General features: G+C 51.8%; 2 protein-coding genes across 2 annotated transcripts in view; one reads left to right on the top strand and one right to left on the bottom strand.

Moving 5' to 3' along the window:
- The window catches only part of adar (adenosine deaminase RNA specific), a 68,190-nt gene that overhangs the window by 17,972 nt on the left and 36,600 nt on the right, over window positions 1-13,618 (top strand). The window lies entirely within an intron of this gene.
- The window catches only part of LOC116968923 (extracellular matrix protein 1-like), a 10,100-nt gene continuing 51 nt past the window's right edge, over window positions 3,570-13,618 (bottom strand). The window contains exons 1-3 of the mRNA XM_033015913.1: window positions 13,495-13,618; window positions 5,966-6,297; window positions 3,570-4,288 (exon numbers count right to left, since the gene is read on the bottom strand). The exon at window positions 13,495-13,618 is cut by the window's right edge and continues 51 nt beyond it. Coding sequence (XP_032871804.1) covers window positions 4,151-4,288; window positions 5,966-6,241 — 414 coding nt within the window. The 5' untranslated portion in view covers window positions 6,242-6,297; window positions 13,495-13,618 and the 3' untranslated portion in view covers window positions 3,570-4,150. The remainder of the gene's footprint in view (window positions 4,289-5,965; window positions 6,298-13,494) is intronic.

Here is a 13,618-nt window from a genome sequence, read left to right as displayed (position 1 = left end):
CCACACGCCTGCCCCCACACCTGTCCCCACACACATGTCCCCACACACATGTCCCCACACCTGCCCCCACACCTGTCCCCACACACCTGTCCCCACACACCTGTCCCCAGACACATGTCCCCATTCACCTGCCCCCACACACCTGTCCCCACACACCTGTCCCCATTCACCTGCCCCCACACACCTGTCCCCACACACCTGTCCCCACACACCTGTCCCCACACACCTGCCCCCACACACCTGTCCCCACACACCTGTCCCCACACACCTGTCCCCACACGCCTGTCCCCACACACCTGTCCCCACACGCCTGTCCCCACACGCCTGCCCCCACACCTGCCCCCACACCTGTCCCCACACACCTGTCCCCACACACCTGTCCCCAGACACCTGTCCCCAGACACATGTCCCCATTCACCTGCCCCCACTCGCCTGCCCCCACACCTGTCCCCACACACATGTCCCCACACACCTGTCCCCACACACCTGTCCCCACACACCTGTCCCCACACGCCTGTCCCCACACACCTGTCCCCACACGCCTGTCCCCACACACCTGTCCCCACACACATGTCCCCACACACCTGTCCCCACACACATGTCCCCACACACCTGTCCCCACACACCTGTCCCCACACACCTGTCCCCACACACCTGTCCCCACACACCTGTCCCCACTCGCCTGCCCCCACACATGTCCCCACACACATGTCCCCACTCGCCTGCCCCCACTCGCCTGTCCCCACACGCCTGCCCCCACTCGCCTGTCCCCACACGCCTGTCCCCACTCGCCTGTCCCCACTCGCCTGTCCCCACTCGCCTGTCCCCACGCCTGTTCCCACTCGCCTGTCCCCACACGCCTGCCCCCACACCTGTCCCCACTCGCCTGTCCCCACGCCTGTTCCCACTCGCCTGTCCACTCGCCTGTCCCCACACGCCTGCCCCCACACCTGTCCCCACTCGCCTGTCCCCACACGCCTGTCCCCACACGCCTGTCCCCACTCGCCTGTCCCCACGCCTGTTCCCACACGCCTGTCCCCACACGCCTGTCCCCATACGCCTGTCCCCACACGCCTGTCCCCACACGCCTGTCCCCACTCGCCTGTCCCCACGCCTGTCCCCACTCGCCTGTCCCCACACGCCTGTCCCCACACGCCTGTCCCCACTCGCCTGTCCCCACGCCTGTTCCCACTCGCCTGTCCACTCGCCTGTCCCCACACGCCTGTCCCCACTCGCCTGTCCCCACACGCCTGCCCCCACTCGCCTGTCCCCACACGCCTGTCCCCACTCGCCTGTCCCCACTCGCCTGTCCCCACTCGCCTGTCCCCACTCGCCTGTCCCCACTCGCCTGTCCCCACTCGCCTGTTCCCACTCGCCTGTCCACTCGCCTGTCCCCACACGCCTGCCCCCACACCTGTCCCCACACGCCTGTCCCCACTCGCCTGTCCCCACACGCCTGTCCCCACTCGCCTGCCCCCACACACATGTCCCCACTCGCCTGTCCCCACACACCTGCCCCCACACCTGTCCCCACCCGCCTGCCCCCACGCCTGTCCCCACTCGCCTGTCCCCACACGCCTGTCCCCACCCGCCTGCCCCCACGCCTGTCCCCACACGCCTGTCCCCACACGCCTGTCCCCACACACCTGTCCCCACACACCTGTCCCCACTCGCCTGTCCCCACACGCCTGTCCCCACTCGCCTGTCCCCACTCGCCTGTCCCCACACGTCTGTCCCCACTCGCCTGTCCCCACACCTGTCCCCACACACCTGTCCCCACACGCCTGTCCCCACTCCCCTGTCCCCACACGCCTGTCCCCACACGCCTGCCCCCACACGCCTGCCCCCACACGCCTGTCCCCACTCCCCTGTCCCCACACGCCTGTCCCCACACACCTGTCCCCACACGCCTGCCCCCACACCTGTCCGCAAACGCCTGTCCCCACACACCTGTCCCCACTCGCCTGCCCCCACACCTGTCCCCACTCGCCTGTCCCCACTCGCCTGTCCCCACATGCCTGTCCCCACTCGCCTGTCCCCACACGCCTGTCCCCACTCGCCTGTCCCCACACACCTGTCCCCACACCTGTCCCCACACCTGTCCCCACTCGCCTGTCCCCACTCGCTTGTCCCCCCACACCTGTCCCCACTCGCCTGTCCCCACTCGCCTGTCCCCACTCGCCTGTCCCCACACGCCTGTCCCCACACACCTGTCCCCACACCTGTCCCCACTCGCCTGTCCCCACTCGCCTGTCCCCACTCGCTTGTCCCCCCACACCTGTCCCCACTCGCCTGTCCCCACTCGCCTGCCCCCACACGCCTGTCCCCACTCGCCTGCCCCCACACACCTGTCCCCACTCACCTGCCCCCACACCTGTCCCCACTCGCCTGTCCCCACACACCTGTCCCCACTCGCCTGCCCCCACACACCTGTCCCCACTCACCTGCCCCCACTCGCCTGTCCCCACACACCTGTCCCCACTCTCCTGCCCCCACACACCTGCCCCCACTCTCCTGCCCCCTCACCTGTCCCCACACGCCTGTCCCCACACGCCTGTCCCCACACACCTGTCCCCACACGCCTGTCCCCTCACACCTGTCCCCACTCACCTGTCTCCAGTTCCGTAAACGTTAACAAAATATCTCACCCTTCCATATAGTGAGTGAACTTTAATTAATGTCAGAAGATTTGAGGATACGAATGAGACAAGTATGGAGGGGCGGTGAAGAGGGGGTGCCACGGGAGGGGCGGGGAGGAGGGGGTGCCATGGGGGGAGGTGGAAGGGAGGGGGGGTGAGGAGGAGGCACCGCGCTGCGGGAGGAGGGCCCATTTTTAAAAAGTGTCCCTATTTAAATTGCCCCTAGTCTGTAGGGAGTGGATGAGAAAGTGGGATAACATAGTGGTGATGGTCGGCGGGGTGAAGGGCCTATTTCAATGTTACATTTTTCCCAATTCAATTAAACTCAACATTCCCAGCAAAAAAAAAAGACACAGAGTGCTGGAGTAACTCAGTGGGTCAGGCAGCATATGTAGAGAACATGGATAGGTGACGTTTCACAGAGTGCTGGAGTAACTCAGCGGGTCAGGCAGCATCTCTGGGGAACATGGATAGGTGACGTTTCACAGAGTGCTGGAGTAACTCAGCGGGTCAGGCAGCATCTCTGGAGAACATGGATAGGTGACGTTTCACAGAGTGCTGGAGTAACTCAGCGGGTCAGGCAGCATCTCTGGGGAACATGGATAGGTGACGTTTCACAGAGTGCTGGAGTAACTCAGCGGGTCAGGCAGCATCTCTGGGGAACATGGATAGGTGATGTTTTGGGTTTTTCAGTCTGAAGAAGGGTCCCGACCCAAAACGTCACCTATCCATGTTTTCCCGGGATGTTGCCTGACCCACTGAGCCACCCATGCACTTTGTGTCCTTCTTTGTAAACCAGCATCTGCTGTTCCTTGTTTCAGTGTCTCTGGAGAACGTGGTTAGGTGACGTTTCGTGTCGGGACTTCAGACTGGCAACTTTCCAGCTATCATTAGGAAAAGAACAGGACGGAACGATACAGGAACACAGCGTTGCTGCTTTGCTAAACAACTTTTATTAGCGTTAAACATTAGTCTGAAAGAAAAACGATTGAACGAGGTATCCAAATCACAGAAAGAAATTCAATTCAAGGGACCAATTCAATTGATTTCAAATCCTATTCAAATTGAATTCAATTCAAATTCAAATTCCATTAAATCCAAATTTAATTCAAGGGATACAATTCAATGCAAATTCAAGGTATACAATAGCAATTCAATAAAATTCAAAGGATCTGATTCACAGAAGGGAATTCAACTCAATCCACACAATTCAATTCATTTGATACAATTCAATTCAACATAAATTCAATTCAATTCAAGGGATACAATTCAAATTCAAGGGACACGATGGAAATTCAATTCAAATCCAAATGATCCAATTCACAGAAGGGAATTCAATTCAATCCACACAATTCAATTCAAATTCAAGGGACAAAATGGAAATTCAATTCAAATCCAATTCAATTCAAGAGATCCAATTCACAGAAAAGAAAGCAGGAAACAAATGCATCTGAAAGCAACTGGTGAAGGAGCTGGATGTTCTATCCGGGAAGGAAGTCAGTGTCCGGGGATCAGGGTATGTAGCTCCGAGAGGGCGCTGCCTGCGTGAAGCAGTCGAATCTCTTATTCCCCCACAGCTTGCAGCACTCGTACCATAAGGTAATGACCAAGAGTTCTTCATCACAGTACTGGTCCAGTGAATTCATCCACTGAAAGAGACGTCAGGGATTCAGGTTGAAACAGCAGAGAAACATGCCCTTCGGCCCAACCCATCCATACTAACCCAGGTACCAAACCAGGCTGAACCCACTGAGAATCATTGTGCAACACAGCACGGAAACAGGCCCTTCGGCCCACACCGACCAAGATGTCCCATCCCTACTAGTCCCACCTGCCCATGTTTGGCTCATATCCTTCTTAACATTTCCTCTCCATGTATCTGTCCAGATGTCTTTTAAATGCTGTTATAGTCCTTGCCTCAACGACTTCCTCTGGCAGCTGGTTCCATGTACCCACCACTCCCTGTGTGAAAAACCTGCCCCACCGGTTCCTGTTTGAACTTTCCCCTCTCACCGTAGAACCTGTGCCCTCTGGTGTTGGAGTCCGTGACCCTGGCGATAAGTCTAAGCTCCTCATGACTCTGTGCAACATAGAACAGTACAGTGCAGGTACAGACCCTTCAGTTTTCTCCATAGATGCTGCCTGACCCACTGAGTTACTCTAGCACCTTGTTCCTTCTCCATAGATGCTGCCTGACCCACTGAGTTACTCTAGCACTTTGTGTCTTCTCCATAGATGCTGCCTGACCTGCAGAGTTACTCCAGCACTTTGTCCCTTCTCCATAGATGCTGCCTGACCCGCTGAGTTACTCCAGCACCTTGTCTTTTCTCCATAGATGCTGCCTGACCCACTGAGTTACTCTAGCACTTTGTGTCTTCTCCATAGATGCTGCCTGACCCGCAGAGTTACTCCAGCACTTTGTCCCATCTCCATAGATGCTGCCTGACCCGCTGAGTTACTCCAGCACTTTGTCCCTTCTCCATAGATGGTAACCTGCAGTTACTTTGCCTCACTGGGAAATCTCAGTTGTGTTTGATAGAGGGAGTACAGAGAAGGTTCACCAGACTGATTCTTGGGATGTCAGGACTTTCATATGAAGAAAGACTGGATAGACTCGGCTTGTACTCGCTAGAATTTAGAAGATTGAGGGGGGATCTTATAGAAACTTACATAATTCTTAAGGGGTTGGACAGGCTAGATGCAGGAAGATTGTTCCCGATGTTGGGGAAGTCCAGAACAAGGGGTCACAGTTTAAGGATAAGGGGGAAATCTTTTAGGACTGAGATGAGAAAAACATTTTTTTTTCCCACACAGAGAGTGGTGAATCTGTGGAATTCTCTGCCACAGAAGGTAGTTGAGGCCACAGTTCATTGGCTATATTTAAGAGGGGGTTAGATGTGGCCCTTGTGGCTAAAGGGATCAGGGGGTATGGAGAGATGTGTACACCAATTCGTTCTTTCCTCGCACAATTAAAGCATGGAATAATCTTCACCCTACTATAGTTACCCAACCAGATGCAACTAAATTTAAAGTAGCTCTTTCTTCCCAATAACCCTTTCTGGCTTAAGCCCTCCCTTCACCACCTCCAGTTTAAATTCCATTTGGAATATTTTGGAGGACCAAGAAACCAAGAACCAAGAGAGAAGGCAGGTACTGGATACTGAGTTGGATGATCAGCCATGATCATATTGAATGGCGGTGCAGGCTCGAAGGGCTGAATGGCCTCTACTCCTGCACCTATTGTCTATGTTTCTATAGAAGGCTCCCACCCAACACAAGATCTCCTCCCTGCCCCGGGCGATACGATGGGCATCGCGGATCCTCACCCCGGCCAGTGCACAATGCAGCCGCGTCCACCTGTTCTGACCACCGCAACACTTGGCGTACGCGTCCTCCATTCTCTGCAGCGCGTCGGCCTGGCGGAGAAGTTGTTTGAAGTTGGTGCCGGGTCGCAAGTCGGGAGGGTCGCTCTTCCTCTGCCCCACGTACCGGCAGATGATGACAATGTTGCGGCCGTCCGGGCACTCGCGGGGAAAGGTGAAGGTCAGCTTCCTCTTGGCGAGACCTCCCCGGGTTTGTAGAGTTGCCCTCTCCCCCTCCATCAGCGACCCAACGTAGGGCAGGGTCTTCTCCACTGAGACCCCTCTGGCCACGTCATCTAATTCAGGACAACATTAGGTCACTAAGTCAGGATGGAACCCGGGTCTCCAGCACCATGAGGCAGCAGCTCTACCCGCTGCGCCGCTATGACATTGCCCGTCTTCTACCAGGTATGCCCACAAATCCCCCAGTCCCCCCCCCCCCCCACCCTCGCACTCACACTGTACGCCTAGTTTAGAGATACAGCACGGAAACAGGCAGTTCGGCCCACAGAGTCCACGCTGACCAGCGATCCTCGTACACACTAGCACTATCCTACACACTAAGGACTATTTAACCAAGCCAATGAACCGACAAACTTGTACGTCTTTGGAGTGTGGGAGGAAACCGGAGCACCCGGAGAAAACCCACGCAGGTCACAGGCAGATGGACACAAAATGCTGGAGAAGCTCAGCGGGACAGGCAGCATCTCTGGAGAGAAGGAATGGGTGACGTTTCGGGTCGAGACCCTTCTTCAAACTTCAGAGATAAAATGTAGTCGGAGACAGTAAGACTGGTGGGAGAACTGGGAAGACGGAGGGGATGGAGAGAGAGGGAAGCAAGGGCTGGAGTGAAGGAAAAGGTGACGTTTCTGGTCGAGACCCTTCTTCAGACAGAGCCATGGGAGAGGGAGACACAGAGATAAGGAAGGGTAAGATGTGAAAACAAGACATCAAAGGGGATGGGGATCAAGGAACATGTAGAACAGATCATTGATAGTTGGGAGAAGGGGACAACAAAGCAAACAGATAAAATGTAGTTGGAGACAGTCCGACTGGTGGGAGAACTGGAGAGGGGATGGAGAGAGGGGGAAAGCAAGGGATACTTGAAGTTGGAGAAGTCAATGTTCATACCGCTGGGGTGGAAGCTGCCCAAGCGAAATATGAGGTGCTGTTCCTCCAATTTGTGCGCTGGGCCTCACTCTGACAGTGGAGGAGGCCCAGGACAGAAAGGTCAGTGTGGGAATGGGAGGGGGAGTTGAAGTGTTGAGCAACCGGGAGATCAGGTACGTTCAGGTGGACTGAGCCGAGGTGTTCAGCGAAACGATCGCCGAGCCTGCGCTTGGAGATTACGGAGAGAGCGTACAAACTCCGTACAGACAGCACCTGTAGTCAGGATGGAACTCGGGTCTCTGGCGCTGTGAGGCAGCAGCTCTACCGCTGTGCCATCGTCCCAAGGCTGGGAGGCAGGGGGTGAGCATATAACTTCTTGTCGAGCCCACACACAAATTAGAAGTTATTCAGCCAGAGCTGAACACACGTCTCGCCATCTGCATACAATGGTGTCTGTCTTGTGCTTCTTGTGCGTGGTGTTGGAAAGATTGGTGGAAACAGGGCCGTGACGTGAACGCTCTCTCCTTGACCCCAGCATATAACTGACCCTTTGGTTACAGCTTGCAATTGCCCCAATTACCCCTCCCCGTCTGACAGGTTGAGGATGGTCCAGGTGGGAATGTGAGGTTCAGATCCTCTCGTTTGTGTTTGGCCTCCCCCTGGCAGTGGGAGAGGTCGAGGGTGGGACGGTGGGCGAGGGAACAAGAAGGAGAGTGGACATGTCCTGTGACTCAGGACACAAGAGGACCCGAGGATGGTCTCCCTCCTCACTGCCCATCTCCCCTCGCTCGCAAAGGTCCCGCTTGTGTTGTCCAAAGTTCCCCACCATGTCTGACCATCCACCCCAGCGGTATGAACCAAAGATCCTATAGCGGAGCAAGATAGACCACGCCTGCTAAATGCAATGGGCTGACGTGTAGTACGCAACAGAGCGGAACGTGGGCCTTTTTTGCATCCATTTCAGTAACCCGATCCGACCCGACTCGCAGTGTAATTAACGTTGCGGGGGAACAGTTTGTGTTAATAAATTATAATTCTGAAAATGAGGAGAAGATTTTTACCAAAGAACCAAAGATGTTTCCGTAACCGGCTTCCGTCCCCGCACTAGTAGCTTTGCTCCGCTATTGGATCTTTGGTGCGGAGACGGAAGCCGGTTACGGAAAGGGGGCCGAAAATTACCCATGAATCTGCCCATGACCGCACTAGGTCTTTTTCGTCGAATGGTCTATCTTGCTCGCTATAGGGTCATTGGTATGAACATTGACTTCTCCAGTTTCAGGTAGTCCCGGCTTTCTCCTCCCCTTCCCAGCTCACCCTCAGCCCACTGTCTCCGCCTCTTCCTTTCTTCTTCCCGCCCCACCCTCACATCAGTCTGAAGAAGGGTCCTGACCGAAAACGTTGCCTATTTCCTTCGCTCCATAGATGTTGCCTCACCCGCTGAGTTTCTCCAGCATTTTTGTCTACCTTCGATTTTCCAGCATCTGCAGTTCCTACTTAAACATCTACTGGGGCTCTTGTTCCCAGACTTTCCCCCAGTTGGTGACACAAAGCCTCCCCCCCCTCCGGCCCCCCTGAACTGCCCTGGTACCTACCCTGTCCCAGAGTGGGGAGGGATAAACAGCAAACGAGAAACACTCTCCTGAACATCCTGTCTCCACAGCCACTCACTCCCGCTGTGTGCCAGAGACGACTCGCTCCGACAACCTGTGTCTTTATTTTTATTTTATTTATTTATTTATTTATTAGAAGTAGACATATTATAAAATGTAGTTACATATTATAGTAAAAAAACTTTTCATATACATCAGTCATACATTATTAAAATTTTCCATTATCAATTACTTCTGCTTCTAGTGTTTTTATTTTTTATAGAAAGAGGGAAAAAGAGGGTAGAAAGTTACAAATAAAAAAGAAAGCAAAAAAAAAACACAACAGAAAAACAAGGGAGGTGGAATGGGTTACCTGTAATACATCAATGGAGATAGGTTCGTAGGTTATAAAGTATAGCTTTTCATCTATTCCTGAGTTCAAGTTTCAGCTGGGTCCTCGTGCTGTGCCAATCTATCCCTTCAGATAGTTAATGAATTTTATGGAAAAGATCTTGTTTGTCCATTAAGACAAGTCTAATTCTTTCTAAGTATAGGCTCTCCGACATTTCCGTAATCCACATTTTAATTGTGGGGGTTGTAGGGCCTTTCCAAAATTGAACATGTGTCTTTATATACTCGAGGAGACAGCGCACACAGACCCACTTACTCTGTTCGTCAGTCTTGGGAATTCTGCCTGATATTTAAACTTTATTTTAAATCTAAACGTCTGATCCTTAGGAGTCGGTGTTGCCGTCAGGTTTAACAGTGATTAGTTTAACAGAGAGTGGTGGACACTGCCCCGGTCCTTCACAGGTACTGACCTTCCCAATATCAATAGACAATAGGTGTAGGAGTAGGTCATTCGGCCCTTCGAGCCAGCACCGCCATTCAATGTGATCATGGCTGATCATCCACAATCAGTACCCAGTTCCTGCCTTCTCCCCATATCCCCTGACTCCGCTACTTTTAAGAGCCCTATCTAGCTCTCGAAAGCATCCAGAGAACCTGCCTCCACCGCTCTTGAGGCAGAGAATTCCACAGACTCACCACTCTCTGTGAGAAAAAGTGTTTCCTCGTCTCCGTTCTAAATGGCTTACTCCTTATTCTTAAACTGTGACCTCTGGTTCTGGACTCCCCCAACATCGGGAACATGTTTCCTGCCTCTAGTGTGTCCAAGCCCTTAACAATTTTATATATGTTTCAATGAGATGCCCTCTCATCCTTCTAAACTCCAGAGTGTACAAGCCCAGCTGTTCCATTCTCTCAGCATGTGACAGTCCCGCCATCCCAGGAATTAACCTTGTATATGACAGTCCCGCCAATCCGGGAATTAACCTTATCGAAGGGACCTACAGGAGTCGCTGCCTCAAAAAGACAGTCAGCATCAACAAGGACCCACACCACCCTGGCCACGCTCTCATCTCGCTGCTACCATCAGGAAGAAGGTACAGGAGCCTGAAAACCGTGACCTCGAGCTTCAAGAACAGCTTCTTCCCAACAACCATCAGGCTCCTGAACCCTGTACAACACTGACCTCCGCAACTGTGACCTTCTACGGACTGTTTTTTTTGTTGCACTAGGCACTTTAGTTTTGCGCTACTAGGTTTGTATTATCGATTATTGTATTATCTGTGTGTCATTCATAAGTTCAAGGAGCAGAATTAGGCCATTCGGCCCATCACGGAACACAGGCTAACCACATTTGTTACCTGTGTAGGAAAGAACTGCACATGCTGGTTTAAATCGAAGGCAGACGCAAAATGCTGGAGAAACTCAGCGGGTGAGGCAGCATCTATGGAGCGAAGGAAAAAGGCGAAGTTTCAGGTGGAGACCCTTCTTCAGACTGATGCGGGGGTGGGGGAGAGCGCGGGAAGAATAAAGGAAGATCTTTCTTTGGATCTTTGGCGGAGAAAGTGGGCTGTGGGAGAGCTGGGAAGGGGAGGGGAAAGAGGGAGAAGTCAGGGACTACCTGAAATTATTAAATTGAAGAACAAAGGGAAGAGATAAGGCTTTTGCCTTCCATCACAGTGAGGAGGTGTGAGGAGATTCATTGTGTTAAGTGTGTGTCTTGTATTTTTCAGTAATGTTAAGACTGAAAAAAATGCAATTTCGTTCAAACCAAGCTGTTTTAATGACAATAAATGGCATTCTATTCTATTCTATATTAAAATCTGACAATGTGCACTTTAACCACATGTGATTTTTTACTTTTTTCTTATTGCAAATCTCAGATTGTGGAGTACAGAGGCTGGTTTATAAATTATAAAAGTATATAAATGATGGGTCTTTGTGCAACTGATTCTGGATGATCAGCCATGATAATATATTGTATATATGTATGTAGCTTGTTTGTGTATACTATTCTTATAACAAATGTAAAGCACTTTGGTCAACGAGAGTTGTTTTTTAAATGTGCTATATAAATAAATGTGACTTGACTTGAAATATCGAATGACGGTGCTGGCCCGAATGGCCTGATTTCTACTTACTACTACTGAACATCAAAAAAACTAAGGAGCTGATCGTGGACTTTAGGAGGGCACATCATCCGAGGACGTACACACCATTGAGGATAAATGGGGATACTGTGGATAGGGTGAGCTGTTTTAAATACCTGGGAGTCCACATCTCTGAGGATATGACATGGATATCACACGCCGCAGCACTCGTGAGTAAGGCAAGGCAGCGCCTTTACCACCTCAGGCAATTGAGGAAATTCAAAGTGTCTCAGAGGATCTCCAGTGCTTCTACTCTGCGTCTGTGGAAAGCATCTTGTCCGGAAATATTATAATCTGGTTTGGGAATTGCTCTGCCCAGGACAAGAAGGCTCTGCAGAGAGCAGTGCGTTCAGCCGAACAAACGCACTATGGGAATTTCACTCGCCCCTCTGCAGGAACTATACATCAGGAGGTGCAACTCCAGAGCCAATAAGATCATGGGAGACCCCTTCCACCCCTGCAACGGACAGTTCCAGCTGCTACGGTCAGGCAAACGCCTCCGTTGCCATGCTGTGAGAACGGAGAGGTTGAGAAGGAGTTTCTTCCCAGAGGCCATTAGGACTGTAAACTCCTATGTCACCAGGGACTAACTTTACTGAACCACTCTACTGCTTTTTGTTTTAATTGATGTTTTTTTTCCCCTTTTTCCTTCCGCCCACAATATTTAATATGTAAAAGAATATGTGATTCTGTTCCATTCTGTTTGTAGTGTGTTTGTCTGTTTTTTTGCACAAAGTCCACGAGCATTGCCACTTTTTGCGACTCCGCCCGGCTCGGCCTGTGGACTCGGGAACCGCGGACCACGGTGGGAGGCGGCTGATCTGGAGGTCCCGGCCGCTGAGGATGTTCTCCGTCGGGGTTTCATCGTTCCTGGCGCGAGGGCCTGATTATCGGGCCGACTTTGGCGGTGACTGCGGGTGCTCGGGAGGCCCCGACCACGGGTGAACATCTGGGAAGATCGGCGGGGAGGCTGGCTGGACTATGGTACCTTCCTCAACTTTTGTGCCACTGTGGGGTTATGTTGTGTCGTGGTCTTCTGTGTTTGTGCTTTTTGTTAATATGTTTTATTTATTTATTATTTATTTTTTATGTTACTTGACTGTAAGGAAAATCCATTTTGATGTCTCTTATGAGATAATGACAATAAATTGAATACAATACAATAATATTTTCATTTCACTGCAATATATCTGTATATATTTATTTGCCTATGTACTAGTTTAATTCGGACTGTAAACCCCTATCTCATCAGGGACTAACTTTACTGAACCTTTTTCCTTCCGCCCACAACATGTAAAAGAATATGTGATTCTGTTTGTAGTTTGTTTGTCTTTTTGCACAAAGTCCGCGAGCATTGCCACTTTTCATTTCACTGCACATCTCGTATGTGTATGTGACGAATAAACTTGACTTGAATTCATCACATTGTACATATTGTTTTAACCAGTATTTTTTACTACTTTGCACTCTGATTAGATGCTAAACTGCATTTCGGCCCGAAACGTCGCCTATTTCCTTCGCTCCATAGATGCTGCTGCGCCCGCTGAGTTTCTCCAGCATTTTTTGTGTACCTTTTGTGTACATTTTCTTCACACTGTGTTTTTGATTTTCTGTTTTTGGATTGAATTCTGCTTTTAATTTGTGTCTCTGTGATGTCTTTATTACTTGTTATATTCCGATTATATATTTTTTATTAAAGCTTTATTTCAGACACAGGTCCATATAACACATCAAACAGTACAAAGAATTACAAAGATACATTAAAAAATTGCATATATATGTTAATCCGATTACTATGTAAGGTGTCCTTGAGATGTCTGAAAGGCGCCCATTAAATAAAATGTATTATTATTATTATTACCTTCTATGTTTGACTTGACACCTCGTGTCTTGCCTTGATCAAAGATGGCCGCCGCCACCATATTGGGGGCGGCCGTGCGCAGGCGCGCCCCCGGGCCGCCGCAGCGCCCCCGCGCGGTGGGAGGTCGCCGGGGGGGGGGTGTCAGGGGGCGGGGAGAGTGAGAGGGGGAGGTCTGTTCCCCCCTTCAAGGCGGAAAACAATAGGACGGCCGGTCGGAGGGGAGGAGATTCCAGTCCAGTCCAGTCGGCCGGAGGGAATCAAAAACCGCCGGCGCTTTTTCTCTACTTCCCCCCCCTTGAGGGAGGAGGCGGTAACTAACTGTGTGTGTGGCGACGATCCCTCGCCTAAAACGTACGTACACGCGGGTTGTGTGTGTGTGGGGGATAATGGAGGGTTAATGTGGTGTGAGGGCGAATGGCGGCGGGGTTTTTTTACCTGAGGGGGAGGAGGAGGAGGAGAAGCCGCCGTCGACGTCGCCGCTTCGGGCGGGAATGACCAGCGGGCGCGAGCAGCGCGTGTCCGTCCCCGCCCGCCCGCCGTCAATAGGGGGCTAGAGGGG

This window comes from Amblyraja radiata, chromosome 47 (assembly GCF_010909765.2).
Source record: "Amblyraja radiata isolate CabotCenter1 chromosome 47, sAmbRad1.1.pri, whole genome shotgun sequence".
NCBI lineage: Eukaryota > Metazoa > Chordata > Chondrichthyes > Rajiformes > Rajidae > Amblyraja > Amblyraja radiata.
This window is presented reverse-complemented; position numbering and strand designations above follow the sequence as displayed.